The sequence below is a fragment of the Ornithorhynchus anatinus genome, chromosome X5, assembly GCF_004115215.2.
Source record: "Ornithorhynchus anatinus isolate Pmale09 chromosome X5, mOrnAna1.pri.v4, whole genome shotgun sequence".
NCBI lineage: Eukaryota > Metazoa > Chordata > Mammalia > Monotremata > Ornithorhynchidae > Ornithorhynchus > Ornithorhynchus anatinus.
In genome coordinates, this window is record NC_041753.1 from 7,285,539 (window position 1) to 7,312,175 (window position 26,637).

General features: G+C 53.2%; 2 protein-coding genes across 2 annotated transcripts; both read right to left on the reverse strand.

Annotated features, from left to right (window-relative positions):
* RNASEK (ribonuclease K) lies at positions 1 to 3,284 on the reverse strand. The gene is made up of 3 exons (XM_029055424.2): positions 3,030 to 3,284; positions 688 to 767; positions 1 to 569 (listed from the first exon to the last, which is right to left on the reverse strand). The coding sequence occupies exons 1-3, from the start codon at positions 3,105 to 3,107 to the stop codon at positions 428 to 430; spliced, it is 300 nt and encodes a 99-aa protein (XP_028911257.1). The 5' UTR covers positions 3,108 to 3,284; the 3' UTR covers positions 1 to 427.
* Positions 3,285 to 4,852: 1,568 nt separating this feature from the next.
* LOC100079469 (polyunsaturated fatty acid lipoxygenase ALOX12-like) lies at positions 4,853 to 26,544 on the reverse strand. Its single transcript, XM_029055565.1, has 14 exons — positions 26,410 to 26,544; positions 23,760 to 23,964; positions 17,582 to 17,663; positions 17,169 to 17,291; positions 16,935 to 17,038; positions 15,250 to 15,410; positions 14,350 to 14,493; positions 13,373 to 13,582; positions 9,344 to 9,430; positions 8,404 to 8,573; positions 7,681 to 7,802; positions 6,131 to 6,231; positions 5,316 to 5,486; positions 4,853 to 5,211 (listed from the first exon to the last, which is right to left on the reverse strand). Exons 1-14 carry the CDS (start codon positions 26,542 to 26,544, stop codon positions 5,032 to 5,034), a joined length of 1,995 nt encoding a protein of 664 aa, XP_028911398.1. The 3' UTR covers positions 4,853 to 5,031.
* Between the last annotated feature and the right edge of the window lie 93 nt (positions 26,545 to 26,637).

Sequence of the window (26,637 nt, forward strand, 5' to 3'; positions counted from 1 at the left end):
TCACAAGCAATAGCACAGCTCCATTTTATTAGGGCCTTGTATCCGGAGATGGGGGAGAAAGGCCAAGGTCCCTTCACATCACCCAAAGATTTCTGTTTTTGTTTTGAGGCAGGGGGTGGGAGTCATGGGGGAGAGAGAACGGGACGGGGTGTGTGCTCCTCTGGGCCTCGTGTCCTCCTCTACAGGATCCAGCTAGATGCAAGGTTGGTTTAGTGGTGGGGTGGAGACGGGGTGGAGATGGGCGGGGGAAAAACAGGATAATCCAGGGGTGGGTGAGGAGGAGGGGTCTTCTGGCCTCCGGCTTCCAGCCAACCCGGGTCTCTACGGCTGAAACTGAGGGTGAAGATGGGGTGGGTGCGTGTCTTTAAATAATGAGGGGGGAAAGGTTTGGCGCCCGGGGAAGGGGGTGGGGGCCGGCCCCTGCCTCCTAACGGACCATATATTCCTTGCGCTTGTTGAGTCGGACCTGGCAGAAGGAGAAGCCACCCAGCACGAGGTAGAGGCCAGCGGCGATGAAGCAGTTGTAGCTCACTTGCTCATAGAGATCGTAGATCTTCTGAGGGTTGGGCCTGGAGCGGGGCGGGGGGAGGGAGGGTGAGGGGAGGGAGTGTGAGGGAGGGGTTCCCAAGCCACCAGCCCTCCCCATCACCCCTCTACCCAGCCTCAATGAGGCGGCCCCCGACTCACTCATGGAAGTCACTCTCCGTGAAGGGTACGTCCTCGATAAGGACGGCCGAGTGCACGTTGAAGAAAATCCCGAGCAGGACCTGGGAGAGGAGAAACGGGGGCGGGGGGTGACAGGTCTCAGCCCCCCAGATAAAAATAATAATAGCGGTATTTAAGTGCTTACTATGTGTCAAGCATTTTTTTAAGTGCTGGGGTAGACACAAGATAATCAGGTTGGACACAGTCCCTGCTCCACTTGGGGCTCACAGTCTTAATCCCCACCATACAGTCAAGGGAACCGAGGCCCATAGAAGAAGTGACTTGCCCAAGGTCACACAGCAGACACATAGCAGAGTTGGAAATAGAACCCATGTCCTCTGGCTCCCAGGCCTGGGCTCTTTCCACTAGTATTAACAATGATATTGGTTAAGCACTTACTATGCTCTAAATGCTAGGGGAGGTACAAGATAATCAGGTTGATCACAGTCCCTGTTCCACAGGGGGTTCACAGTCTGCTGTGTGACCTTGGGCAAATCACTTAATTTTTCTGTGCTTCAGTTTCCTCATCTGGAAAAGGGGTTAAAACTATGAGTCCCACGTGGGACAGGGACTGTTGTCCAACCCCATTATCTTGTATCTACCCCAGCACATAGTAAGTGCTTTGCAAATAACACAATCAGCATCACCATCATTATTACTAAGCAGCATGGTGTAGTGGATAGAGCCCCGGCATGGGTGTCAGGTGGTCATTCATTCATTCAATAGTATTTATTGAGCGCTTAGTTTCTAGTCCTGGCTCTGCCATTAGTCTGCTGTGTGACCTTGGGCACGTCACTTCACTTCTCTGGGTCTCAGTTACCTCATCTATAAAACAGGGATTGCGACTGTGAGCCCCATTTGGGACAGGGACTGTGTCCAATCCGATTTACTTGTATCCACCCCAGTGGATACAAGCTTAATACAGTGCCTGGTATGTATATACTAAGCACTTAATAAATACCATAATTATTATTATTACTTGGCAGAGCTGGGATTAAAACCCAGGTCCTTCTGACTCCCAGATCTCCTCCTCTCCCTCCTAACCGGATCCTGCCCACCCCGGGACCCCCAAATCCATCATTCAGTGGTATTTATTGAGCACACACTGTGTGTTGTGCAGAGCCCCGCATTCAGGGCCTGGGAGAAGACAATGCGGCAGAGTTGGTAGACACCACCCACTGCCCCACCCTGCTCCTGTTCCCTCTGCCCCACCTTGCTGTTTCCAAAACAAGAGGGCTGGGGCTGGCCCGGGCCAGATTGGACCCCTTCGCACCCAGAAGGTCACAGTGAAGTGGCAGAAAGGTGACAGAGAAGACAGAAGTAGGACACCAGCTTCCCCATTTTTTTCCTTTTTTTTTTTAAATGGTATTTGTCAAGTGCTTACTATGTGCCAGGACTGTACTAATTACTGGGGTATATCCAAGCTCCTCAGGTTGGGCACAGTCCATGTCTCACATGGGGCTCACAGTCTTAATACCCATTTTATGGTTTAGGGAAACCTGGGCACAGAGAAGTGAAGTGATTTGCCCAAGGTCACGCAGCACACAAATGGGGGAGCCAGAATTAGAACCCAGGTCCTCAGACTCCAAGGCTGGAGCTCTTTCCATAAAACCACACTGCCTTCTCAGCTTCCCCCAGCTCCCTCTCCCTTGGGGGGTTGGAGGAACTACCCACCCCACCCACCCGCCTCGGGCCCCCAGGGGAGTCACCATCACGGGACGGGGAACACACCAACTTCCTCTCGTTTGCACCCATCCCCCCACTCCGGTCTGCCCATTCCATCGTATTGGACTCTCCCAGGTGCTTAGCACAGTGCTCTGCATAGAGTAAGCCCTCGGGAAAAACCGCGGATGATGACGATGAAGAGAAGCAGAGCCAGGGAATGCCTCCAACCCCATCACCTTGCATCCCGCCCAGCGCTTAGTCCTAATAATGATGGTATTTGCTAAGCGCTTACTGTGTGTCAAGCACTGTTCTGAGCGCTGGTTAATCAGGTTGGACACTGTCCCTGTCCCCCGTGGGGCTCGCCGTCGAATCCCCATTTTACAGATGAGGGAACTGAGGCCCAAGGAAGTGAAGTCAGATAGTAGACAAGTGGCGGAGCCGGGATTAGAACCCAGGACCTCTTGCCTCCCCGGTGCGTGTTCTGGTCCCTAGGCAGGACAGTGCCTGGCTCGTAGGAAGCGGAATTACTTTTATTATTGAGGGGGACAGGAGAGCCCACCCGCACAGGACCTCCTCCACCTCCTCCTCCTCCTCCTCCTCCTCCTCCTCCTCCCGGGCCCCTTCGACTCCCTCGCCCCCAGCTCCCCGTCCCCTTTTACCAGCATGATGACCCCCCAGGCGCTGAGGACGATGCCGCAGGCGGCCAGCTTGGGCCCGCAGCACAGGAGGGACGCCATGGACCGGACCGGGCCGGGCCGGGCCGGGGTCGAGGGGGGCAGCGGAGCGGACGGTCCGAAGTCGCGGAGGGAGGAGGGCGAGGGGGCGTGGCCAGCGCGCGGGGCCACGCCCACTCGGGCCGCCCCACGGAGAAGAAGGGGGGGAGACGGGGACGGACCAAAAAAGCCCGCGAACGAGCCGGACTCCCACCACCTCCCGCCGCCGCCTGACGCCCCGTCCCTTCACCCGCCCTACGGGGAGTCCGGGATCCTCCAACGGAGGTGAAGGACGGCGGGGACTGTCCCCTTCCCCCGGCTGATTTGGTACGGCCCGCCGCCCGGTCACGTGGTCCGCCCGCGTCACGTGACGGGGAAGGGCGGAAGCGCTGCGCCCCACCTTCTTGTGAGGAAGAAGAGGAACTGCTCTTCTCGTTTCCTGTGGTGTGGCGGTTGGCAGTCGGTCGATCCCTAGGTGTGGAGCGCTGTACTTAGCGCTTGAGAGAGTCACCATACCGACGATGGTATTTGCTAAGCGCTTCCTATGTGCCCTGGCACTGTCCTAAGCGCTGGGTGCCAGGTAGCAGGATTAGCAGACACATTCCCTGCCCATAACGAGTTTACGGTCTAATAATGTGGTGTTTGCTAAGCACTTACCCCGTATCAGGCACGGTACTAAGTGCTGGTACCAGATAATAGGATTAGTAGACCAGTTCCCTGCCCATAACGAGTTTACAGTCTAATAATAACTGTGGTGTTTGCTAAGCAGCTACTATGTACTAAGCACTGAGGTAGATGCCACATCATCGGGTTGGACATGGTCCCTAACCCACAGAGGGCTTACCGTCTTCATCCCCATTTTACAGAAGAAGAAACTGAGACACGGAGAAATTAAAGTGACTTGCCCAAGGCCACAGCAGACAAGTGGTGGAGTCGGTATTAGAACTCGGGTCCTCAGACTCCCAGCCCCATGCTCTTTCCACTAGGCCGCGATGCTTCTTTCTACCCCCTTGGAGCCCTAATGGGGACTTCACCATCACTTCTAGTCAGTCACCTCTCCCTCAATCGGTGGTATTTATCAAACACTTACTATGTGCAGAACACTGGACTAAGCGCTTGGGGAGAGTCCAGTCCAACAGAGTTGACAGATGTGTCTAGACTGTAACATCGTTGGGGCAGGGAATTTGTCTGTTTATTGTTTTATCGTACTCTCCTTAGCGCTTAGAACAGTGCTCTGCCCACGGTAAGTGCTCAATAAATATGACTGACTGATACATCCTCTGCCTGTGATGTTCTTCAAACAGCAGCCCACGCATTAGTGGAGGAAAAGGCTTTAATATGAGTTTGAAATTAAAGGGGCTAGAGGTGTAGATGTGGAGCCGGGGCTGGGGGTGGGTCTCATTGGGGAAATTGACTCCCCACCCCCACGGGAGGTATTTCAGAGTAGGGTGGGGTGGGGAGGGGCTTCCGAAACAAGGCTGTGCCCAAATGGGATGGGGAGCTTTAGCTGGAAGGCCAGGGAACCCCAGAGGGCGGGGTGGCACTTTCGCTTTCCGATCAGCAGATGCCTGGAAGAGAAGGGACCGCAATAATAATAATAATAACTGTGGTATTTGTTACACACTTACTGGGTGCCAGGAACCGTACTAAGATCTGGGGTAAATACAATCATAATCAGATTGGATCCAGTCCCTGTCCCAAATGGGGCTCACGGTCTTAACCCCCATTTTGCAAAAGGGTGCAGGGGCACCGAGAGGTGAAGTGACTAGTCCAAGGTCACCCGGCAGACAAGTGGCAGAGCTGGATGAGAACCCAGGTCTTTCTGATTCCCAGGCCCGAGCTACCAGGAGACCATTTGGGCAGCGGGCCGGAGCCCAGGAATCAGTCCCGAGAGGAAAGGGGTTCAGAGAATAGGGGGTGAGGGGTGGGAAGGGGGTGGTCTTGGGCCTCAGATGGTGATGCTGTTCTCCACACGACTGGGCCGCAGGTAGTCGTAGGGCAGAGGCAGGTCTGCGTTCCGGGCCTCGATCTCCTTCTCCAGCAAGCCCAGCGCCTTCCGGAACTGGGTCAACACCGCCTCCGGGCCCGGGCCGGAGAAAAACCGCTCTTCATGGTGGCCCAGGGGTACCTGACCAGGGAGCAGTAACACAGGGAAACTCAGACCCCCTGGAACCTAGGCTCCCGCACGGCCCCCCAGCCCGCCACCCTCCCCACCCCTCGGCCTCCCCTCACCATGTCCGGCTGTGGCCGGCCCAGGTGCCAGGCGATGGTCATCTGCAGACAGGCCTGACGGACGTCGGGCAGAGTACCCATCACCGTTTCCATGGTCACTGCCTCCTTACAGGTTGGCGGGGGCAACCGCATGGTGCAGGGGGCGTTAGGGACCCAGGCATACCAGTCCAGCTTGAGGGAGAAGCCAGGGGTGGGGAGGAGACAAACCCTCAGGTTCCTGAACCCAAGCGTCCGTTTTCCCCGCTTCGGACCTCCCCTCCCTCCAGGTACTCCCCCTCGCCTGTCTCCCCACTGCACTGTCAGCTCCTCCAGGATACAGGTCATGTCTGCTTACTCTATTGTTCTCTCCCAAGCACTTAGTACAGTGCTCTTGCACACAGATTGTGTACCCCATGAGAGACAGGGATTATGTTTAATTCTTGTGTATTTCCTCCCATCAGTTAGTACAGTGCTTCTTGCACACAGACTATGAACCCCATGATAGACAGGGACCGTGTTTAATTCCTGTGTAATTTCTCCCAGTGCTTAGCACAGTAGACTGTAAGCTCATCATGGGCAGGGAACCTGTCTACCAACCCTCTGTATCATACTGTCATAGTGCACTTTCCCAAGACTTTAATACAGTGCTCTGCACACAGTGAGCACTTAATAGATACAATTGACTGATACTACGTGAGGAGCACTGTAAGCACTTAATAAATACTATTACTACTACCATCAGCGGTCAATCAATACCATCTACTGATGGAATGAACCAAGGCCAGCTCTCTCTTTCCCTCCCAGGGGTCCTGGCCTCCCAGCCTGGCCCCTCTCACCTGGCCCTGGTTGATGGCCGAGTGCTGGGCGGTGCAGGTGAACACACACATGGTGAGGAAGCGGCAGAGGGCAGCCTTGGTCTGGAATGAGACGGGGAACCCTGCAGGGAATGGGGGGCAGGGGACCGGGATCAGGGTTAGACTCTGAGGGAGCTGCTGTTCCACTCCATGGATGGGGGACAGAAAATGGCAGAGAGACAGAGAAACAGTGACAGAGATGGAATCCATGAGGGGACTGGGGGAGAGGCGAGGTCTCTGAAGCCCAGGTGGAAGGTTTGTATTGGGGCAGGGACCAGATCCCCGCTCCCCAAGCACCCCCCTCCACTGCCCCCCGACCCCCAACCTGAGGTGGCTAGATCCAAATTTCTCCCAGAAGCTTTAGGCGGGTAGACTTTCAGGACATCGTCAAGGGCTCCCTAATCTTCTTAATAAGACATTCATAGTTAATAAATATGAATATTTCTATTAATAGGTTATTATAATGGCAGAGGCCATGTGGCCTAGTGGATAGAACCCAGGCCTGGGAGCCAGAGGACCTGGGTTCTAATCCCAGCTCCACTTTAAGTGTGTATTGTGGCTTTGGGCAAGTCACTTCACTTCCTGGGCCTCTGTTTCTCATCCTTAAAATGGGGATTAAGATAGTGAGCCTCAGGTGGGACAGAGACTGTGACACACCTCATTATCTTATATCTACTCCAGCACTTAGTACAGTGCCTGGCACATAGTAAGTGATTAACCACTACCATTCATTTAAAAAAGTCTGATTAGTTTTTGGTCGACTCAAATAAGGCTTTCGTCTTTGATTTGAATAATGCTGCCTGGAGCCAAGACACGCTAGTGGGGACACCTGCCATCTCCCTTCCAAATTTTCTCTCCCATTAGGTGACACAGAAGTGTGTTGAGCGGGAAGCCAGAGGTGGCAGGGGGAGAGAAGATAATAATAATAATAATTGTGGGTTTTGTTAAGTGCTTATTTTGTGCCAGGCACTGTACTGAGTGCTAGGGTGGATACGAGCAAATTGGGTTGGATACCGTCCCTGTCCCACATTGGGCTCAATCCCCAGTTTACAGATGAGGGAGGAGGCATAGGGAAGTAAAGTGATTTGCTCAAGGTTACACAGCAGACAGAGAGATGAGAGAGAGGGGGAATCGGGAGAGACGAGTCGAGGGGAAAGGAGAGATGAAGAGAGATGAGTGGGAGGGGGGAGCAAGCAGGGCAGTGGGAGAGATGTGTCATTCATTCAATTCAGTGGTATTTATTGAACACTTACTGTGTGCAGAGCACTTGGGAGAGTTCATTCATTCATTCAATAGTATTTATTGAGCGCTTACTATGTGCAGAGCACTGTACTAAGCGCTTGGGATGAACAAGTCGGCAACAGATAGAGCCAGTCCCTGCCGTTTGGCGGGCTTACAGTCCAACTGAACAGTGTAAGGGACACGTTTCCCGCCCAGAACAAGGTGACAGTCTAGAGGGGGAGCAGGAAAGATGAGCGGGAAGGGGGAGCGGGGGTGGGGGAGCTGAGGTGGGGATGCGGGGCGTCTCTCACCCCGATCGTGGGCCCCGCCGAGGCCGATGTCGGTGACCTCGCGGATCCAGCTCTGCAGCTCGGGGTCCCCTTGCACCGCCTGGTCCTCGGCGTAGTGCAGCCCCACCAGGCCCGACACGTACCTGCCCCGCCGGGGACACGGGTCGACACGGGCCGACATGAGGCCAAGCAGGGAGGAGCGCCCTTCCCCATCCATCCCCCTCCTCCCGCCACCACATCCCCCATCTCCCCCCACTCCCTTCCCTCTGGCTCTCACCCCCTCTCCATCCCTCGCTCCCTCTCCTCCCCCATCTCCCCCCCGACCCTAATCGTGTGCCCCTCCCTGTCGGCCCCCTCGCCCCCTCATTTCCCCCTCCTCTTGTGCCCCTTCCCCTCTTCCCTCCTCAGCCCCACCCCCTTGCCTCCCCCTCATGTGCCCTTCCCCTTCCCTTCATCTTCCCCACCTCGTGTGCCTCTCCCCTTCATCTCCCCCTTCTCATGTCCCCCTCCCCTTCATCTCCCCTCCTCATATGCCCTTCCCCATCCCCCCCCTACCCTTCATCTCCTTCCCATCTGCCCTTCCCCTTCATCTCCTCCTCCTCACCTCCCTCTCTGCCCCTCGCCCCATCTGCCCCTCCCCATCTTCTCCTCCCTCCCCGCCACCACAGACCAAGCCGCAGCCCCCTCCTGCCCTCACCCCCACCCTCGCCCCCCGGGGGTCTCCTCTGTGTCAGGAGATCTCACCTTCCAATGATTCCCCAGAGGCGCAGGGCATCTTGAGCATAGAAGGCCGAGGGCAGGCCCAGGAGCCCTCGGGCGGCCAGGTCCTCGGGCGGGCAGAGCGAGGACATGGTGAGCTTCTGAAAGGCCCGACGGATGAGCTCCACGTGCCCGCCGCCCCCTGTGCCCACCACCTGGGGTGGACCGGAGGGAAGGAGGGAGAGGAAGGGGGTGCGTCAGGTGGAGGTGGAGAGCAGCCCCGGGGAAGCAGCGTGGCAAAGTGGCTAGAGCCCGGGCCTGGGAGTCAGAAGGTCATGGGTTCTAATCCCAGCTCTGCCACTTGTCTGCTCTTTGACCTTGGACAAATCACTTTATTTCCCTGTGCCTCAGTTCCCTCATCTATAAAATGGCAATTGAGACTGTAAGCCCCACGTGGGACAGAGACTGTGTCCTACCCAGTTCCTTATATCTACCCAGCACTTAGTACAGCGCCTGACACATAGTAAGCACTTAACAAATACAATTATTATCATTGTTTTAGTGTCTGTCTCCCCCACTAGATTTAAAGCTCCTCAAGGCCAGGGTCATGACTACTTCCTCTGTTGCACTCCTTCCAAACGCTTAATCCAGTGCTCAGCGCTCAATAAATATCAACCAATGGTATCTACTGAGCACTTACTATATGCAGAGCACTGTACCAAGCAGTTGGGAGAGTACAAAACAACAGAATCGGCAGAAATGTCCCCTGCCCATAATGACCTTAGAGTCTAGGTCCTACAGGGTTTGCAGATAAAAATACCACTGATTGATCTATCAGTTGGGTTCTGTGGTCCCACAGGGTATTGGTTTTGGAGGGACAGAGGTGGGGCAGAGGATTCAGAGTGAAAAAAAGAATGCTTCTTCCCTGGGGAGATGAGGGGACCCGCTGGGGGAACCTGCTCTATAGGCCCCATCTCTCCCCTACCCGATCAAAGACTCCCCCATCGGCGATGAGCTGGCTTCGGGCCCGAGTGTTGATCTCCAGGGTGTAGCGCATGTGAGGAGCCAAGAGCTGGGAATGACAGCATCGATAATAAGAACAATAATTAGTTGTCAGTCAGTCAATTGTATTTATTGATTGGTAACAATAATAACAATAATAATAGTCTCAGAATCGATAATAAATACAATAATTAGTTGTCAGTCATTTATTGATGGCTAATCGGAATAACAATAAAGATAATAATAATGGTATTTGGCTTTGTGCCAGACACTGTACAAGCACTGGCGTGGATACAAGTAAATTGGGTTCAACACGGTCCCTGTCCCACGTGGGTCTCAGAGTCTCAATCCCCATTTAAAAAATGTGGTAACTGAAGCACAGAGAAATGAAGTGACCTGCCCAAGGTCACACAACAGACAAATGGCACAGCCGGGATTAGAACCCATTCATTCAATTGTACTTATTGAGCACTTACTGTGTGTGGAGCACTGTACTAAGCCCGGACCTTCTGACTCCCAGGCCCAGGCTCTACCCACTTCTCCACACTGCTTCTCACACCATGCTGCTTACCGTGTGCAGAGCACTCCACTGAGCGCTTGGGAGAGTACAATGGAACAATAGAACAGTTATATTCCCTGCCCACAACAAACTTAGTGTGTAGGGAAGAAGATAGACATTCATAGAAATAAATATATTACAGATATGGACATAAGTGCTGTGGGGCTGGGGGGCGGGGGACGGAATGTACTTACTATGTGCTGAACCCTGGGGTGAACACTGGGTAGTCGGTTAGGACTCAGTCCCTGTCCCTCACGGGACTCCCATTCTAAGGGAGAGGGAGAACAATAATAATAATAATAATGTTGGTTTTTGTTAAGCGCTTACTATGTGCAGAGCACTGTTCTAAGTGCTGGGGTAGATACAGGGTAATCGGGTTGTCCCACGAGAGGCTCACAGTCATTTTAATCCCCATTTGCCAGATGAGGTAACTGAGGTACCGAGAAGTTATGTGACTTGTCCACAGTCACACAGCTGCCAAGTGGCAGAGCCGGGATTCGAACCCATGACCTCCGACTCCCAAGCCCGTGCTCTTTCCACTGAGCCACACTGCTTCTCAAGCAGAACCCCCATTTTACAGATGAGGAGATGGATCATTTTTCTACAAAAAATCTCCCCACTCCTCAAGAACCCCCAGCGTTTGCCCATCCACCTCCACATCTAACAAACTCTTCCCCATCGACTTTTAAGCTCTCAATCGCCTTGCCCCCTCCGACTTCACCTCACTACTCTCCTAGTTACCCAGCCCGTCCTCTTTGCTCCTCTAAAGCCAACCTACTCATTGTACCTCAACCTCGTCTATCTCGCCTCCACCCTCTGGCCTGGAACGCCCTCCCTCTTCATATCTGTCAGACGATCACTCTCCCCACCTTCAAAGCCTTATTAAAAGCACAACTTTTCCAAGGGGCCTTCCCAGACTAAGCCCTCATTTCCTCTTCTCCCACTCCCTTCAGCATCGCCTCGCACCTGGATTTGCTCCCTTTATTCACCTCTCCCTCAGCCCCATAACACTTATGTCCACATCCATAATTTATTAATATTAATGTCTGTCTCCCCCTCTAGACCGTCAGCTCGTTGTGGGCTTACCAAATCTTTTATACTGTCCTCTCCCAAGCACTTAGTACAGTGGTCTGTACACAGTAAGCACTCAGTAAATATGATTGATTGATCGAGGTCCAGAGACATGAAACGACTTGCCCAAAATCACACAGCAGACATGGGGCAGAGCCGGGATTAGAACCCAGATCTCCTGATTCCCAGGTCCCGGCTCTCTCCGCTCGGCCACAACGCTTCTCTACAATCGAGGCAAGAAATTCGTCCTCTATCCTCGAGGAGCTTACGGTCTAATGGGGAAGGCAAGACAGACCCAGATTTCAAAAGTCCAAGAGTTACCATTACGAAAAGCCAAGGTAAGCGGTTTCATAAATAGAATAAACAGACAGCTAATCACAGGGGATGACAACACCAGGGAGGTCTGGATTAGTCACAAAACCTTTCTTAGACCGGAAAGTTTTCTGAAAAGGCCCGGTGGATTTGAAGGAGTTTGGCGTGATGGGGGAAGGGCGTGAGCAGTGGGGTGGAGACCAGTGCAAAGCTGGAGTGGAGCTGGAGAAGTGGTGTGGCCTAGTGGAAAGAGCCCGGGGCTGGGAGTCAGAGGACCTGGGATCTCTTCCCGGCTCTGCCACTTGTCCGCTGTGTGACCTTGGGCAAGTCACTTCGCTTCTCTCGTTGTGGGCAGGGAATGTGTCTGTTATATTGTTGAGTTGCACTCTCCCAAGTGCTTAGTTCAGTGCTCTGCACATAGTAAGTGCTCAGTGAATACTGATGATTGATTGATGCTCTGTACCTCAGTTACCTCATCTGCAAAATGAGAATTAAGACTGTGAACCCCATGTGGGACATGAACTGTGTCCAAATTAAGTATCTTGCATCTACTCCAGCGCTTACTACAGTACCTGACACATAATAAGTACTTAACTAATGCCTTTAAAATATATATTATCTTGTATCTTCCCCACCCTTAGTACTGTACTTCCCAGCCCCACAGCACTTATGTCCGTTTCTGTAATTTATCAATTTCTATTAATGTCTGTCTCACCCTCTAGACTGTAAGCTCATTGTGGGCAGGGAATGTGTCTGCTTATTGTTCTGTTGGACTCTCCCAAGCACTTAGTACAGTGCTCTCCACTCAGTAAGTGCTCAATAAATACGACTGCACTGAATGAATGAATGTCTGGCATATAGTAAGCTTTTAATAAGTACCATAAAGAAAAGCGCTTAACAAATACCATAAACATACCATACCATTTGCTTAACAAATACTACAATTATTATTCTTAGCCAAACCTCCAAGCTCATTATCTTGTATCTACCTCAAGGCTTAGTACAGTTCTTGGCACATAGTAAGCGCTTAACAAACACTACAATTATTATTCTTGGGCCAAACTTCCAAGCTGATTATCTTGTATCTACCCCAGCTCTTAGTACAGTGTCTGGCACATAGAAAGCGCTTAACAAATACTACAGTTATTATTCTTGGGCCAAACCTCCAAACTGATTATCTGTATCTACCCCAGCCCTTAGTACAGTTCCTGGCACATAATAAACGCTTAACAAATACTACAATTATTATTCTTGGGCCAAACCTCCAAGATCTTGTACTTACCCCAGGGCTTAATACAGTGCCTGGAACATAGTAAGCCCTTAACATAATAATAACAATAATATAATAATAATAATGACAGAACTTAAGTGCTTAGTATGTGCCGAGCACTGTTCTAAGCGCTGAGGTAGATACAAGTTATGGAAAGAAGCACTTAACAAATATCACAATCCTGGCTCCACCACTTGTCTGCTGTGTGGCCTTGGGCAAGTCACTTCACTACTATGTGCCTCAGTTACCTCATCTGTAAAATGAGGATTGAGACTGTGAGTCCCACACAGGACAGAGACTGTGTCCGATCCAATTTGCTTGTATCCTGTGAGCCCCGTGTGGGTCGGGGACTGTGTCCAACACGATTTGCTTGCATCCACCCCAGCGCTTAGAACAGTGACTGGCACAAAGTAAGTGCTTAACAAATACCATAATTATTATTAATTATTATTATTATTCTTCTCAGGGTCAAGCTTCCAAACAGATTATCTTGCATCTATTCCAGGGCTTAGCATGGCGTAGTGGATAGAGCATAGGCCTGGGAGTCAGAAGGTCATGGGTTCCAGTCCCAGCTCCTCTACTTGTCTGCTGTATGATCTTGGGCAAGTCTCTTCACTTCTCTGGGCCTCAGTTACCTCACAGGTAAAATGGCCCACATGGGACATAGACTGAGTCCAAATAACCTTATTTGCTTGTATCCACCCCAGCGCTTAGTACAGTGCCTGGCACAGAGTAAGTGCTTAACAAATACCATTGCTTAACAAATACCATCAGTACAGTGCCTGGCCCGGGGTGGGTACCTTGTAGACAGGGTGTAGAGCTGGCAGCCGCCTGAGGGTAGAGACTGCGAGGACCTCGGCCACCAGGTGTGTCCTGAGCAGGTGAGCCTGCAGCTGGTGCAGCTGGAAGTCGGCGCTGCGGACCCAGGCCTTGGCCAGGAGCCAAGCCAGGGGAGGGTCAGACGGCAGGAAAACCGGAGGGGGCGGTGACCCGGGCCGAGGCAGCTGCAGCTGGGGGGGAAGAGAAGTCGGGGAGGGGGCGAGGGTGAGAAGGAGGGGGCTGTGGCCACCGTGTCTGCTGATTCTGCTGGAGTACAGTGCTCTGCACATAGTAAGCGCTCAGTAATAATACTTCTGGTATTCGTTAAGCGCTTGCTATGTGCCAGGCACTGTATAAAGCGCTGGGGTAGACACAAGCAAATTGGGTTGGACACAGTCCCCGTCCTACGTGGGGCTCACAGTCTCGATCCCCTTTTTATTCATTCATTCAATCATATTTATTGAGCATTTACTGTGTGCAAAACACTGCACTAAATGCTTGGGAGAGTATGCTATAACAACAGACACATTCCCTGTCCACAACGAGCTCACAGAAGGAACTGAGGCACAGAGGAGTAACATGAATTGTCCAAGGTCACACAGCAGACAAGGGGCTCAGCTGGGATTAGCTGACTCCCAGGCCTGTGCTCTTCCCACTATGCCATGCTGCTCAAAAAATATCATTGACAGGTAGATTGATTAGGTACCTATGCAGTCCTTATATCCATATCCGTAATTGATTTGTTTATATTTATGTTTATATTAACATCTGTATCCCCCCATGAGACTGTAAGATCGTTATTTCGGCTAACTCTGTTATAATGTCCTCTCCCGAGAGCTCCGCATATAGTAAGCATTCAGGAAATGCCAGAGGAGGATTGAGAGCTCCCGGGAATAAGGGGGGTGGGGGCAGAGGGCTCTGGGCGAGGGGTTCTCCAGGCCTCGGAATTCCGGGTTACCTGGATAGCCAGGGGGAGCAGGCCCCCGGACGGTCCCAACCGCATTAGTACGAGCGGGGCGGCCAGGTGCTGCCGCCGGCCACTGATCACGTTGGGCTCGATCCCGTCCAGCAGGGAGAAGTCTGCTTCGAACAGGGTCCCAGCCTGCAAAAAGGGAAGATCAGGGTCCTTCCGGCCTGTGGCAGGAGGGGCAGAGGACAAGGGCGGCCGGGGGGGGGGCAGGGCCAACCCAGGGTCCCAGCCCGGGGTGGGGGAAAGGGGCAGGGGCCGGGTTGGGGGGGGTCAGCCCAGGGGGCCGGGGTGAGGCCAGGGTCACAGCCTCTTAGAACAGCACTCAGCACATAGTAAGTACTTAACAAATGTCATTATCAGCATCACAATAATTGTGGTGTTAAGTGCTTATTATGTGCCAGACACTGCACAAACCACTGGGGTGGACAGAAGCAAATCAGGTTGGACCCAGTCCCTGCCCCACCTGGGGCTCACAGTCTCAATCCCCATTTTACAGATGAGGGAACTGAGAGGCCCAGAGAAGGGAAATGACTTGCTCAAGGTCACACAGCAGACATGTGGCAGAGCCGGGATTAAACCCGTGACCTTCTGACTCCCAGGTCTGGGGTCCATCCGCTAGGCCACGCTGGGTCCTCATCATCGGGGGCTGAGGTCAGGGGCCCAGCCGGGTTGAGGGGCGTGGATCAAGGACTCCAGTAGGGAGAGGGACGGGGTGGGGCAGGGGGAGGATCCAGGATGGATGGTGAGGGGACATCCTGGGCAGAGGGAGGCCAGAGAAGGGGTAGAGTCGGGGCAGTCTCGGTGACATTGGTGGGAATCTGCCAAAGCGAGGGGATGGGGGTCTGCAGGGGTGTGCGGGGGTGTGCAGGGTTGGGGGGGGCGTTGAACCTTGAGCTCCCGGTGGAGGGTCTGGCTCAGATCCTGGGTCCCCGGGGGCAGGTCCAGGCGGGAAGGCAGCTGCACACACCGCCTCAGGAGCGTAGGGTTGGCGCCATTGAGGAACTGGTAACCGAAGAACTCGTCCTCCTGCCACGACTGGTGAACACGCTCTGGGGACCACGAGCACGGGGAGAGCCGGCGGGGACAAGGTGAGGAGGAAGAGGAGGAGGAAGGATGGGAGAAGGAGGAGGAGGAAGGTTGAGGAGAGGAAGTGGTGGGTGGAGGAGGAGAGATGGAAGGGGAAAGAGGAGACAGGATGGGGAGGAGGGATGGGAGTAGGAGTAGGAGAGATGGTAAGAGGAGGAAGAGAAAGGATGGGAGGAGGGATGGGAAAAGGATGAGAGATGGGAGGAGAAGGAGGAGGAGGAATGGGGGGAGGAAGCAGAGAGCTGACTCACGGTACCTCCAGGTCTTGCCCCCAGCCCACCTCGGGGACCCAGCCTCCTTACTCCCTTACCCCATTTCCTCCCCCATCCCTAGAATCCAGGCAGCTGAGAATTCAGAACCCCAAACAGATACCAATTTTAGTTTCCTCTGCCAAATGTTCAGTACAGTGATCTGCACCAGATAAAAGCAGCATGGCCTAGTTCTCTAGGCTGTAAGTTCCTTACAGCCAGGGAACAGATCTACTATTTCTGTTCCATTGACCTCTCCCGATCGCTTAGCAGAGTGTTCTGCATATAGTAAGTGTTCAATAAATACCAATGATTGATTGATAAAGGAAAGGGCCTGGGAGTCAGAGAACCGGGGTTCTAATCCCAGATCAGCCATGGAACTGCTGTGTGACCTTGGGCAAGTCATTTCACAGTGCCTCAGTTCCTTCATCTGCAAAATGGGAATTCAATACCTGTTCTCCCTTCTATTTAGACTGTGAGCCCCACGTGGGACCTCATAATCTTGTATCTACCCCAGCGGTTAGTACAGTGCTTGGCATACAGTAAGCACTTAAAAAATACCACACTTAGCATAGATTGTAAGCTTCTTGAGGGCAGAGATCACATCTACTGCTACTATGCATAATAGCAATGGTATTTTTAAGCATTTATTCATTCAAGCATATTTATTGAGCACTTACTGTATGCAGAGCACTATACTAAGCATTTGGAAAGTGCAATTCAGCAATAAAGAGAGACAATCCCTGTTCACATCAGCCTTAGAGTCTAGAAAAGGGGGACGAACATCAAAACAAGCAAACAGGCAGTAATATCAATAAATAGAATTATAGATAAGTATATATTTACCTAAGTGCCACAGGGTGGACTACATGGGGCTGTCTAAGTGGAAAGTAGAATGAGTATTCAAACCCCATTTTACAGATGAGGAAACTGAGGCCCAGAAAAGTGAAGTGAATTGCCGAAGGCCACCCAGCAAGCAGGCGGCAGAGCCGGGATTAGAACCCAGGTCTCCACTGACTCCAGAACCCGGGCTCTTTCCACTAGACCATGTTGCTTTTCCACAGTGTTCTCCAAAGCACCTAGGACAGTGCTCTGCACAGTGCTCTGTGTTCCATAAACAATACTCATTAACTGGTTGATTGGTTCTGGTGTTTGGGCCTAGGTGGGCGGCGGAATTAGTGGCTGAAGAGGTGGGAATTAGGGGAGGTAGAGGGTGGTGAGAGGAAGGGGGTCACTGACCAGACAAGGGACTTTGGGGCCCCCAGAAGATTCGGTTAAAATCTTCCAGATGATTCCAGGAACTGATGGCGGTGACCAGGCGCTTCAGGGAGAGTTCCATCAGTCTGGAGGGGCGGTGTTGCGGTGAGGGGCCGGTCCCAGACTCGGGCTCCCCTCTCTCCTGGCCCCCGCTGACCTCGGGGTCCTCCCGGGGGCACCCACCCTCCCATCCCCCACCCAACCCACTGGGCTCACCCCCGCCTCAGCGAACCCTCGAAGTCTCTCCTCTTCTCCTCGTGGAACTTTGCGTCGGCTGGCAGGTCCCGCTCTGAGGTGGCGCTCACGATCAGCGGCAGCCCCTTCTTCCACGATGCCCAGCTGAAAGGGTGGGGGGTGAGGGTCAGAGGTCAGAAGTGAGCGGAGGGGGTTGAGGGGGGTCAGAGAGTTGAGTGAGGGGCTGAGGGGTTAGAGTCAGAGGTCAGGAAGTGGAGGTGGAGAGGTTGAGGGGGGCAGAGAGCTGGGTGAGGGACTGGGGGTGAGGGTCAGAGGCCAGGGAATGGATGTGGAGAGTTGGGTGAGGAGCTGTAGTGGGGAGTTCAGGGGGAGGTAGCAGGGAGGGATCAGATCAGGTGAGTCCTGAGCTGGGGGAAGGAGGGAGGAAGTGTCACCGGTACAACTTCTGTCTCTCTTCCAGCTCCATTTCCCGGTGCTTGTGGAAGAGGCCCCTGGGATCGGCTCCTCTGGTCCGGGCTGTAGGAATGGGGGCGGGGGGGAGATGGTAGCGGGGGGAGAGGGTTACACCTGGGATCTTGCCCACCACACACCCCCAATCTATATCACCTTTATTTCCATCCTCACTGTCTCTCTACTGCCCACCTGGCCTCTCTGCCACCTTAACCAGTTCTCTCCATCTGCTTCCCTAATTAATTAGCAAGCAATTAATTGGTTATTACAGTGCTCTGCACACAATAAAGCACTCAAATAGCACTGATTGATTAATTAATTTAGACTATAAGTTTATGTCCACTAATTCTGCTGCATTGTATTCTCCCAAGTACTTAGTACCGTGATCCACATATAGTAAAGCATTCAATAAATAACATTGATTGATTAATTAATCTAGATTGTACATTTGTAATGTCCACTAATTCTGTTTTATTGCATTCTCCCAAGTGTTTAGTACAGTGAATGAGTTCTCTGCACACAGTGAAGCACTGAATAGCATTGACTGATTAATCTAGATTGTAAGTTTGTTATGTCCGCTAGTTCTGTCGTATCGTATTCTCCCAAGCGCTTAGTACAGTGCTTTGAACATACTAAGCGCTCAATAAATAACATTGATTAATCATTGTACTTGTTAAGTGCTTACTATGTGACAAGCACTGTTCTAAAAGCTGGGGTGGATACAAGATAATCAGGTTGAACAGAGTCCCTGTTCTACATAGGGCTCGTAGTCCAAGTAGGAGGGAGAACAGGTATTAAATCCCAATTTAACAGATGAGGAAACTGAGGCATAGACAATAATACATAATAATTATGTGAATAATAATTATAGACAAGGAAAATGCACTGTGGGCAGGAAATGTGTCTGTGTATTGTTATATTGTGCTTTCCCAAGCGCTTGCTCTGCACACAGTAAGCACTCAAAAAATACAGTTGACTGACTGTCTTGTACAAGGTCCCACAGCAGACCAGAGGTGAAACCCGAACTAGAACCAGGTCCTCTGACTCCCAAGCCCAGGCTCTAGCCACTAGGCCATGCTGCTTCCCTGGAGTAGTGGACAGAGCCCAGGCCCAAGAGTCAGAAGGTCATGGGTTCTAATCCCGTCTCCACCACTTTTCTGCTGTGTGACTTTGGGCAATCACTTAACTCTTCTGTGTCTCAATTCCCTCATCTATAAAATGGGGATTGAGTGTGAGCCCCATGTGGGACAGGGACTGTGTCCAACCCAATTTGCTTGTTCACTCATTCATTCAATCGTATTAATTGAGCTCTTTGTGCGGTGCTTGGAAAGTACAATTCGGCAGTAAAGAGAGACAATTCCTGCTCACACTGGGCTTACAGTCTAGAAGCGGGGAGAAATGTGCTGGCACATAGTAAGCGCTTAACAAATACCATTATTAATACTATTTTCCAACTCGCTCGCCCGCGCCACCCCTCCCCCGCCCGCAGTCTGCCCCCTGGTCTGGCTCGATCCCCTCCCCGCCCCCACTGGGGGTGGCAGGGGTGGATGGGGGTGGTCCAGACTGAGCCCTGAGCCAGGAGGAGGTCCCGCCAGAATGGGATTGAGGTCAAGATGGTTCCAGCGGGCAGAGGCAGGGCGGACACCCAATCCCTTCCCAGCGGGAGGTGGCACCCCCGCCGCCCCACAACACACACATACACACACACGCACACGCACACACACACACACACAAACACACCTGCCCCCGAAGCTGACGGGGTGGGGTAGGATCGGTTCAAACAAGCAGAGGGAAACGCTTCCTCGCTCTCATTCCCACAGGCTCAAAGCCTCCCTGGGTTGGGAGAGCCTGGGCCAATATTCCAGAATGGTCATGGAAGGGAAGGCTAGGAAGGCCAGTGCAGCTTAATGGGTAGAGCCCCAGCCTGGGAGTTGGAAGAACTTGGTTTCTCATCCTGGCTTCAGCACTTGTATGCTGTGAGACAAGTCACTTCACTTCTCTGGGCCTCAGTTCCCTCCTCTGTAAAATAGGGATTAAGATTAGGAGCCCCATGTGGGTCAGGGACTGTGTCTAACCTGATTAGCTTGTGTCTACCCCAGCGATTAGTACAGTGCCTGGCACATAGTAAGTGCTTAACAAATATAAACATCATTACCATCACCTTGGGCAAATCCCTTCAGTTCTCTTTGCAGCAGTTTCCTCATCTGTAAAATGGGGTTTCAATCCCTCTTCTCCCTCCTACTTAGACTGCGAGCCCCAGGTAGGAGCTGATGATCTTGATCTACCTCAGTGCTCAGTATACTGCTTAGCACATAGTAATAATAATAATAATAATGGTATTTGTTAAGCACTTACTTTGTGCCAAGCACTGTTCTGAGTGCTGGGATAGATATAAGGTAATCAGATTGTCCCATGTGGGGGTCACAGTCTTAATCCCCATTTTATAGATGAGGTAACTGAGGCATAGAGAAGTTAAGTGACTTGACCAAGTTCACACAGCTGACAAGGGGCGGAGCCAGAATTAGAACCCATGACCTCTGACTCCCAAGCCCGGTCTCTTTCCACTAAGTCACGCTGCATCTATTACTATTACTACTATCCTATGTTGGGGGTCACAGTCTAATGGGGAGGCTGAACAGGTATTGAATCCCCATTTTTCATAGATGGGGAAATGGGACCAAAAAAGTTAAGTGACTTGCCCCAGGTCATGCAGCAAGCAAGTGGCAGAGCCAGAATGAGAATCCAAGTCTCCTGATTCCCAGGCTTGGGCTCTAACCATTATATCTCACTCCTTCTCTTCACACTTGCTGGTAACTTTATTTTTCTTGAGAACTGAATTTCTCCATGGTTTTCTCTTCTCCCACCCCTCCTTAGCCAGGGCCTGTGTTCAAATAATAATTATGGTATTTGTTATGCACTTACTATGTGCCAAGCACTGTACTAAGCCCTGGAGTGCATACAAACAAATCGGGTTGGGCACAGTCCCTGTCCCACATGGGGCTCAGGGCCTCAATCCCCATTTTACAGATGAGGTAACTGAGACCCAGAGAAATGAAACAACTTGCTTAAAGTCACAGCAGACATGTGGCGGAACCAGGATTAGAACCCATGACCTTCTGACTCCCAGGCCCATGCTGCTTCTCTCCCTTCCCGTTCATGTTGATGAGCTTTGTACAGTCTCACTTATCTAGAATCAATATTGATTTCCCTAAGACTCTTTGAGTTTTCACAAAACTGTTCTTCCTGATTCTGTCTGTACAAGTCAATACTGTTCCTTTCTCTTCCAAAAAGTCACAATGAGTTGGGAGGCAAACTGGGGAGGGGGGTGACGGGGGGAGGAGAACGTTGAAGAGAAGTGAGGAAACGATATCCGGAGCGATCTTTAATTTCTCCAACACTTTTCCGCTGCCTTGGAAACCCTCCAGCTTCATCTGCCTTTTCTCTGTTGTCACTCCCCCTTGTTCCCAGCCTCACCTGTCACTCCTTCTTGTCCTCAGCCTCCCCTGTCACTCCCCCTTGTCCCCAGAGTCACCTGCCTCTTCTCTCCATCACTCCCCATTGTCCCCAGCCTCAAGTTACTTCCTCCTGTCCCCTGCCCTCATTTGTCTTTCATTCATTCATTCAGTCCATCGTTTTTATTGAGCACTGGGCGCAGAGCGGACTACTAAGCGTTTGGGAGAGAACACTAGAGAAATAAACAGACACATTCTCTGCCCACAAGGAGCTTCCAGTTTCCTCCCCTTTCACTCCCTGTTGTCCCCAACCTCACCTGACACTCCCCTTTGTCCCCACCCTTACCTGCCTCTCCTCCCCATCACTTTCCCTTGCCCCCAGCCTCACCTGTCACTCCCCTTGGTCTCCAGAATCACCTGCCTCTTCTCCCCTGTCACTCCCCTTTGTCCCCAGCCTCACCTGCCTCTTGTTCCCATCCCTCCCTGTGTTCCCCAGCCTCACCTGTTATTCTCCTTTGCCCCCAACCTTACCTGCCTTTTGTTCCCATCACTCCCTGTTACCGCCAATCTCACCTGTCACTTCTCCTGGTCTCCAGAATCACCTCTTTCAGCCTCCCAACCTCCTGACTCTCCCCACTTCAGTTCATACTTCACTCTGCTGCCCAGATTATCTTTCTACAGAAACGTTCTGGGCAACCTCAAAAATCTCCAGTGGTTGCCTATCAACCTCCGAATTAAACAAAAACTCCTCACTCTTGGCTTCAAAGCTCTCCATCACCTTGCCCCCTCCTACCTCACCTCCCTTCGCTCCTAGAGCCCAGCCTGCACATTCTGCTCCTCTGGTGCTAACCTTCTCACTGTGTCTCATCCTTGCCTTTCCCACTGTCGACCCCTGGCCCCAGTTCTACCCCTAGCCTGGAACACCCTCCCTCCTCAAATCCACCAAACGATTACACTTCCCCCCTTCAAAGCCCTACTGAAGGTTCACCTCCAGTGAATGAATGAATGAATGCTTCTTGTTCCCATCACTCCCCATCGTCCCCAGCTCTTACTTGTCTCTTCTCCTGACACTCCCCCTTGTCCCCAGCCTCGCTTGTCACTCCCCTTTGTCCCCACCCTTATCTGCCTCTTCTCTCCATCCCTCCCTGTGGTCCCCAGCCTCACCTGTCACTCCCTTTTGTTCTCGGAATCACCTGCCTCTTGTTCCCATCCCTCCCTGTGGTCCCCAGCCTCACCTGTCACTCCCTTTTGTTCTCGGAATCACCTGCCTCTTGTTCCCATCACTCCCTGTTGTCCCCAGCCTCACCTGCCACTCTCCCTTGTCCCCAGAATCACTTGCCTCTTCTTCCCATCACTCCCCCTTGTCCCCAGCCTCTCCTCCCCTGTCACTCCCTTGTCCCCAGCCTCCCCTACCTCTTCTCATTCTGCCCCTCATTGGTCCCCACCTTATGACCTGCATCCTTTCACCTACCCCACCCTTAACCACCTCCCTGTCTTCCCTTGTTCCCAATGACCTGTCTTCTCCATTGGCTCCCTCTCCCGACTCCCACCCTTCCCTCTGCTCTTCTGCAACCCTCTCGCCCCACCCCTGCCCATGCTCTCCCCCTATCCTCTTCATCTACCCACCCTGCCCTCTTTACCCTCCCCTAACCTGCCCTCCAACACAGCACCACTGGTCCCCAGTTCTTCCCCAATCATCAATCAATCCAATCCCCCTCCTTTCCTCAAGGCCCCTTCCTTCCCCCGCAGTCTCCTTTAACTGCTCCCTCCCCCCTCCACACACACACACACACACCTTGTCTGGGCTCAGCCTACCTTTACCTGTCCTTCCTGACCCCAGGCTCCCTCCCTGCACCCCACTGATTGACTGATTGATTGATGGTACTTGTTAAGTGCTTACTAGTGCCAAGCCCCGTTCTAAGCACAAAGGAGGATACCAGCTAATCAGGTTGGACGTAGTCCCACGTCCCACCTGAGGCTCACAGTGTAAGAAGGAGGGAGTAGGGTTGAATTTGAATCCCTATTTTACAGATGAGGTAGGTGAGGCACAGAGAAGTGAAGTGACTTGCCCAAGGAACTGGGATTAGATCCCAGGTCTTTCTGACTCTCAGGACCATGCTCTCTTCACTAGACCACGTTGTCACCAATCCTAGGGACTCAGCCAGTCAATGAGTCATATTTATTGAGTGCTTACTGAGTGTAGAGCACTGTACTAAGCGCTTGGGAGAGTACGATATAATCATATATAACCGACACATTCCCTGCCCGCAACGAGTTTACAGTCAAGAGGGGGAGACGGACATGAATAGAAATAAAGAAATGACAGAGATGGACATAAGTGCTGTGGGGCTGGGAGGGGGGATGAATAAAAGGAGCAAGTCAAGATGACTCAGAAGGGAGTGGGAGAAGGGGAAAGTGGGGCTTAGTCAGGGAAGGCCACTTGGAGGAGATGGGCCTTCAATAAGGCTTTGAAGTCGGGGAGAGTCATCGTTTGTCGGATATGAAGGGTGTTTCAGGCCAGAGGCAGGAGACGGTCGAGATGGAGAACGCCTCTCCTCCCTCCCCACATCCTCCAGTCCTTCCACTGACCCCTCTCACCTTCCCCACCTTCCCATCCTTCCACTTCCCCTGACCTTCCCTAGCTTAATGGTACAAGATCCTGTCTTCCCTCTCTCCCTTCCCTCCCCCCGCTCCGCTCCCGGGGCCTCACCGGTGCCCTCGGGCAGGCTGAGCTCGGCCTCGCCGGACACCCATCGGTAACAGGGGAAGGTGGCCTCCTCCGGGCCGGCCTCCGGGCCCCACACGGACACGTAGTTGCAGAACCAGGCGTCGTCCACCAGGAGGCGCTCCTTGCGCAGGCGTACGAACAGCAGCGGGCCCAGGGAGCCGGGGGTCTCCCATTCAAAATCTTCGACCTGAGGAGGAGAGGGGCCCGACATCACCGGGAGCGGGAGGGAAGGAGGGAGGGAGGGGACCCCGGGACTGGAGGCCCCGGGCCCCTGAGGCCCTGGGAAAGGGCTGGGAAAGGGGGCTCCTGGGCCCCAGAGACATCCGGTGTGGGGAGAAGCGCGGGGACGGTGTCTGTCCGGAACGGCGGCTGAGCCGGACTCTGGGAAATCATCATCATCATCATCATCATCATCATCATCGTGGTATTTGTTAAGAGCTTACTATGTGCCGATCACTGTTCTAAGCGCTGGGGTGGATACAAGGTCAACGGGTACAGATGAGGGAACTGAGGCCCAGAGAAGTGAAGTGACTTGCCCAAAGTCACACAGCTGACAAGTGGCGGAGTCGGGATTGGAACCCACGACCTCTGACTCCCAAGCCCGGTCTTGTACCATTAAGCCAGGCTGCAAGGGTCCAAGGTGCTGCCTCGATGCCCTCAGCTGAGTGTCCCCCTAAAGCAGCCCGTGACTTGGCCCCCTCCTATCTCACCTCTCTCCTCTCCTACTCCAACCCAGCCCACACACTCCGCTCCTCTAATGCCAACCTTCTCACTGTCCCTCCGTCTCGTCTACCTCACCGCCGACCTCTCGCCCAAGTCCTGCCCCTGGCCTGGATCGCCCTCCCTCCTCATATCCCACAGACAATTAACTACCCCCCTTAAAGGCCTACTGAAGGCCCATCTCCTCCAAGAGGCCTTCCCTTTCCTCATCTCCAGCTCCCTTTGGCGTCGCCCTGACTGGGTCCCTTTATTCATCCCCTCTCCCGGCCCCACAGCGTTTATGTCCATCTCCATCATTTATGTCTTCATATTCACGTCTGCCTCCTCCTCTGGACTGTGAGCTCAGTGTTTACTGTTGTATCATGCTCTCCCCAGCGCTCAGTACAGCGGTCTGCATATGGGAAGTGTTCAATAATTACGATTGAAGGAATGACCGAACCCCCTCTCCCCTTCCCTAAATAACGGTCTCCGGGTATACCCCGTCCTCCTGCCAGTTGATCCCTCCCCTGCGACCGAGGTGGGGAAAGGAGGTAGGGGGAAAGGGGTTCAGGTGGGGTGGATGATCTGCCCTGAGGTGACTTTTCAGGAAGACCCCCCCTACACACACACTGCTGCTGCTCGGTTGTAGAGCGCAAAGAACCCTCGGAGCTAGCGCGCTGGAAAACTGGGACAGACGGACTGGCCTGGGGTACCTTGTCTTCAGGGCTCTGGACAGAGAAAGCTCTTAATAAAAACCATCACTGCTACTATTACTGTTGGCTGTGTCCAACCTTATTAGCTTGTATCTGCACCAGCGCTTAAAGCGCCTGGCACATAGTAAGCGCTTAACAAATACCATAATTATTATTACTACAACTGCTAAACTCTCAATAGATGCCATCACTGCTGCTGCTGCTTCTACTATGATTACGCCTACTACTACTTCTAATAATAATAATGTTGGTATTTGTTAAGCGCTTACTATGTGCTGAGCACTGTTCTAAGCGCTGGGGTAGACATAGGGGAATCAGGTTGTCCCACGTGGGGCTCACAGTCTTAATCCCCATTTTACAGATGAGGGAACTGAGGCACAGAGAAGTTAAGTGACTTGCCCACAGTCACACAGCCGACAAGTGGCAGAGCTGGGATTCGAACTCATGAGCCCTGACTCCAAAGCCCGTGCTCTTTCCACTGAGCCACGCTGCTTCTCCGTCCATCATTGATTGTTTACTGTGCACAGAGCACTGTACTAAGCGCTTGGGAGAGCCCAGTATAACAAAAGCAGACACATTCCCGGCCCAAAAGGAGCTTACGGCCTAGAGGGGGAGAGAGAGATGACTAGAAATAAATAAATGACAGATGTCAACCCAAGCGCTGTGGGGTGCGGGGGAGAATAAAGGGAGCAAGTCAGGGCGACCAGAGGGGAGTGGGAGAAGAGGAAAAGGGGGCTTAGTCAGGAAGGCTCCTTGGAGGAGATGGGCCTTTCGATAAGGTTTTGAAGAAGAAGAGTCGTGTCTGTCTGATATGAAGGGGGAGTGGGGGAGCCATTCCTATTACCGCTACTACTGCTGCTGGATTCGAGTCCGTGAGGTCGGTGTGGGCAGGAATGTGTCTACTGCTAAATTGTCTTCTCCCAAGCGCTTAGTACAGTGCTTGGCACACAGTCCTGCTGTTCCTCGTGGTGCCGCTCCTCGGACCACCAGTAGAGCTCGGGCCTTGGGTGCCCCCCACCCCTCCGGCCCCTCGCCCACCGCCCTCCGGGGTGCCCGGGGGGACCTTTCCGCCTCCCCGCCCACCCCGCGGAGCTTGGGCGGGGGGTCCCCCGGGCCGTGGCCTCGTCCCGGCTGCGGGGGTGGCCCGTCCCGCGGCGCCGGACCGCCCCCCGCCGGCCCTCCGCCGTGCCCCCCCCGGCCCGGTGCCCCCCCCGGCTGACCTGGCCCCTGGTCGGCCGCAGCCGCAGCCCCAGGGCGGCCTCGCCCCGCTCCCCGACCAGCCAGACCGACACTCGGTTGGTGGAGCCCGCGAAGGTCACGGCCCCGGTGGCCACGCGGACCCGATACCGGCCCATCCCGCCTCCGAGAGCCCCGCTTCTCCGCGCCGGCACCCGCAGATTAAACCGGGGACGGCCCGGCCCCGCCCCCCGCCGGCCCCTCCCCTCCCC

What these genes read in the sequence shown, in the direction of transcription:
- RNASEK (XM_029055424.2), bottom strand. Translation starts at nt 3,107, where the DNA reads ATGGCGTCCCTCCTGTGCTGCGGGCCCAAGCTGGCCGCCTGCGGCATC. An exon ending in CCTGGGGGGTCATCATGCTG is followed by an intron (nt 768 to 3,029) that starts GTAAAAGGGGAC and finishes CTCCTCTCCCAG; the next exon opens with GTCCTGCTCGGGATTTTCTT. An exon ending in ACGGAGAGTGACTTCCATGA is followed by an intron (nt 570 to 687) that starts GTGAGTCGGGGG and finishes GCCCCGCTCCAG; the next exon opens with GCCCAACCCTCAGAAGATCT.
- LOC100079469 (XM_029055565.1), bottom strand. Translation starts at nt 26,544, where the DNA reads ATGGGCCGGTATCGGGTCCGCGTGGCCACCGGGGCCGTGACCTTCGCG. An exon ending in TGCTCCCCCTGGCTATCCAG is followed by an intron (nt 13,583 to 14,349) that starts GTAACCCGGAAT and finishes CTTCCCCCCCAG; the next exon opens with CTGCAGCTGCCTCGGCCCGG. An exon ending in ATGGGGGAGTCTTTGATCGG is followed by an intron (nt 8,574 to 9,343) that starts GTAGGGGAGAGA and finishes GGTCCACCCCAG; the next exon opens with GTGGTGGGCACAGGGGGCGG.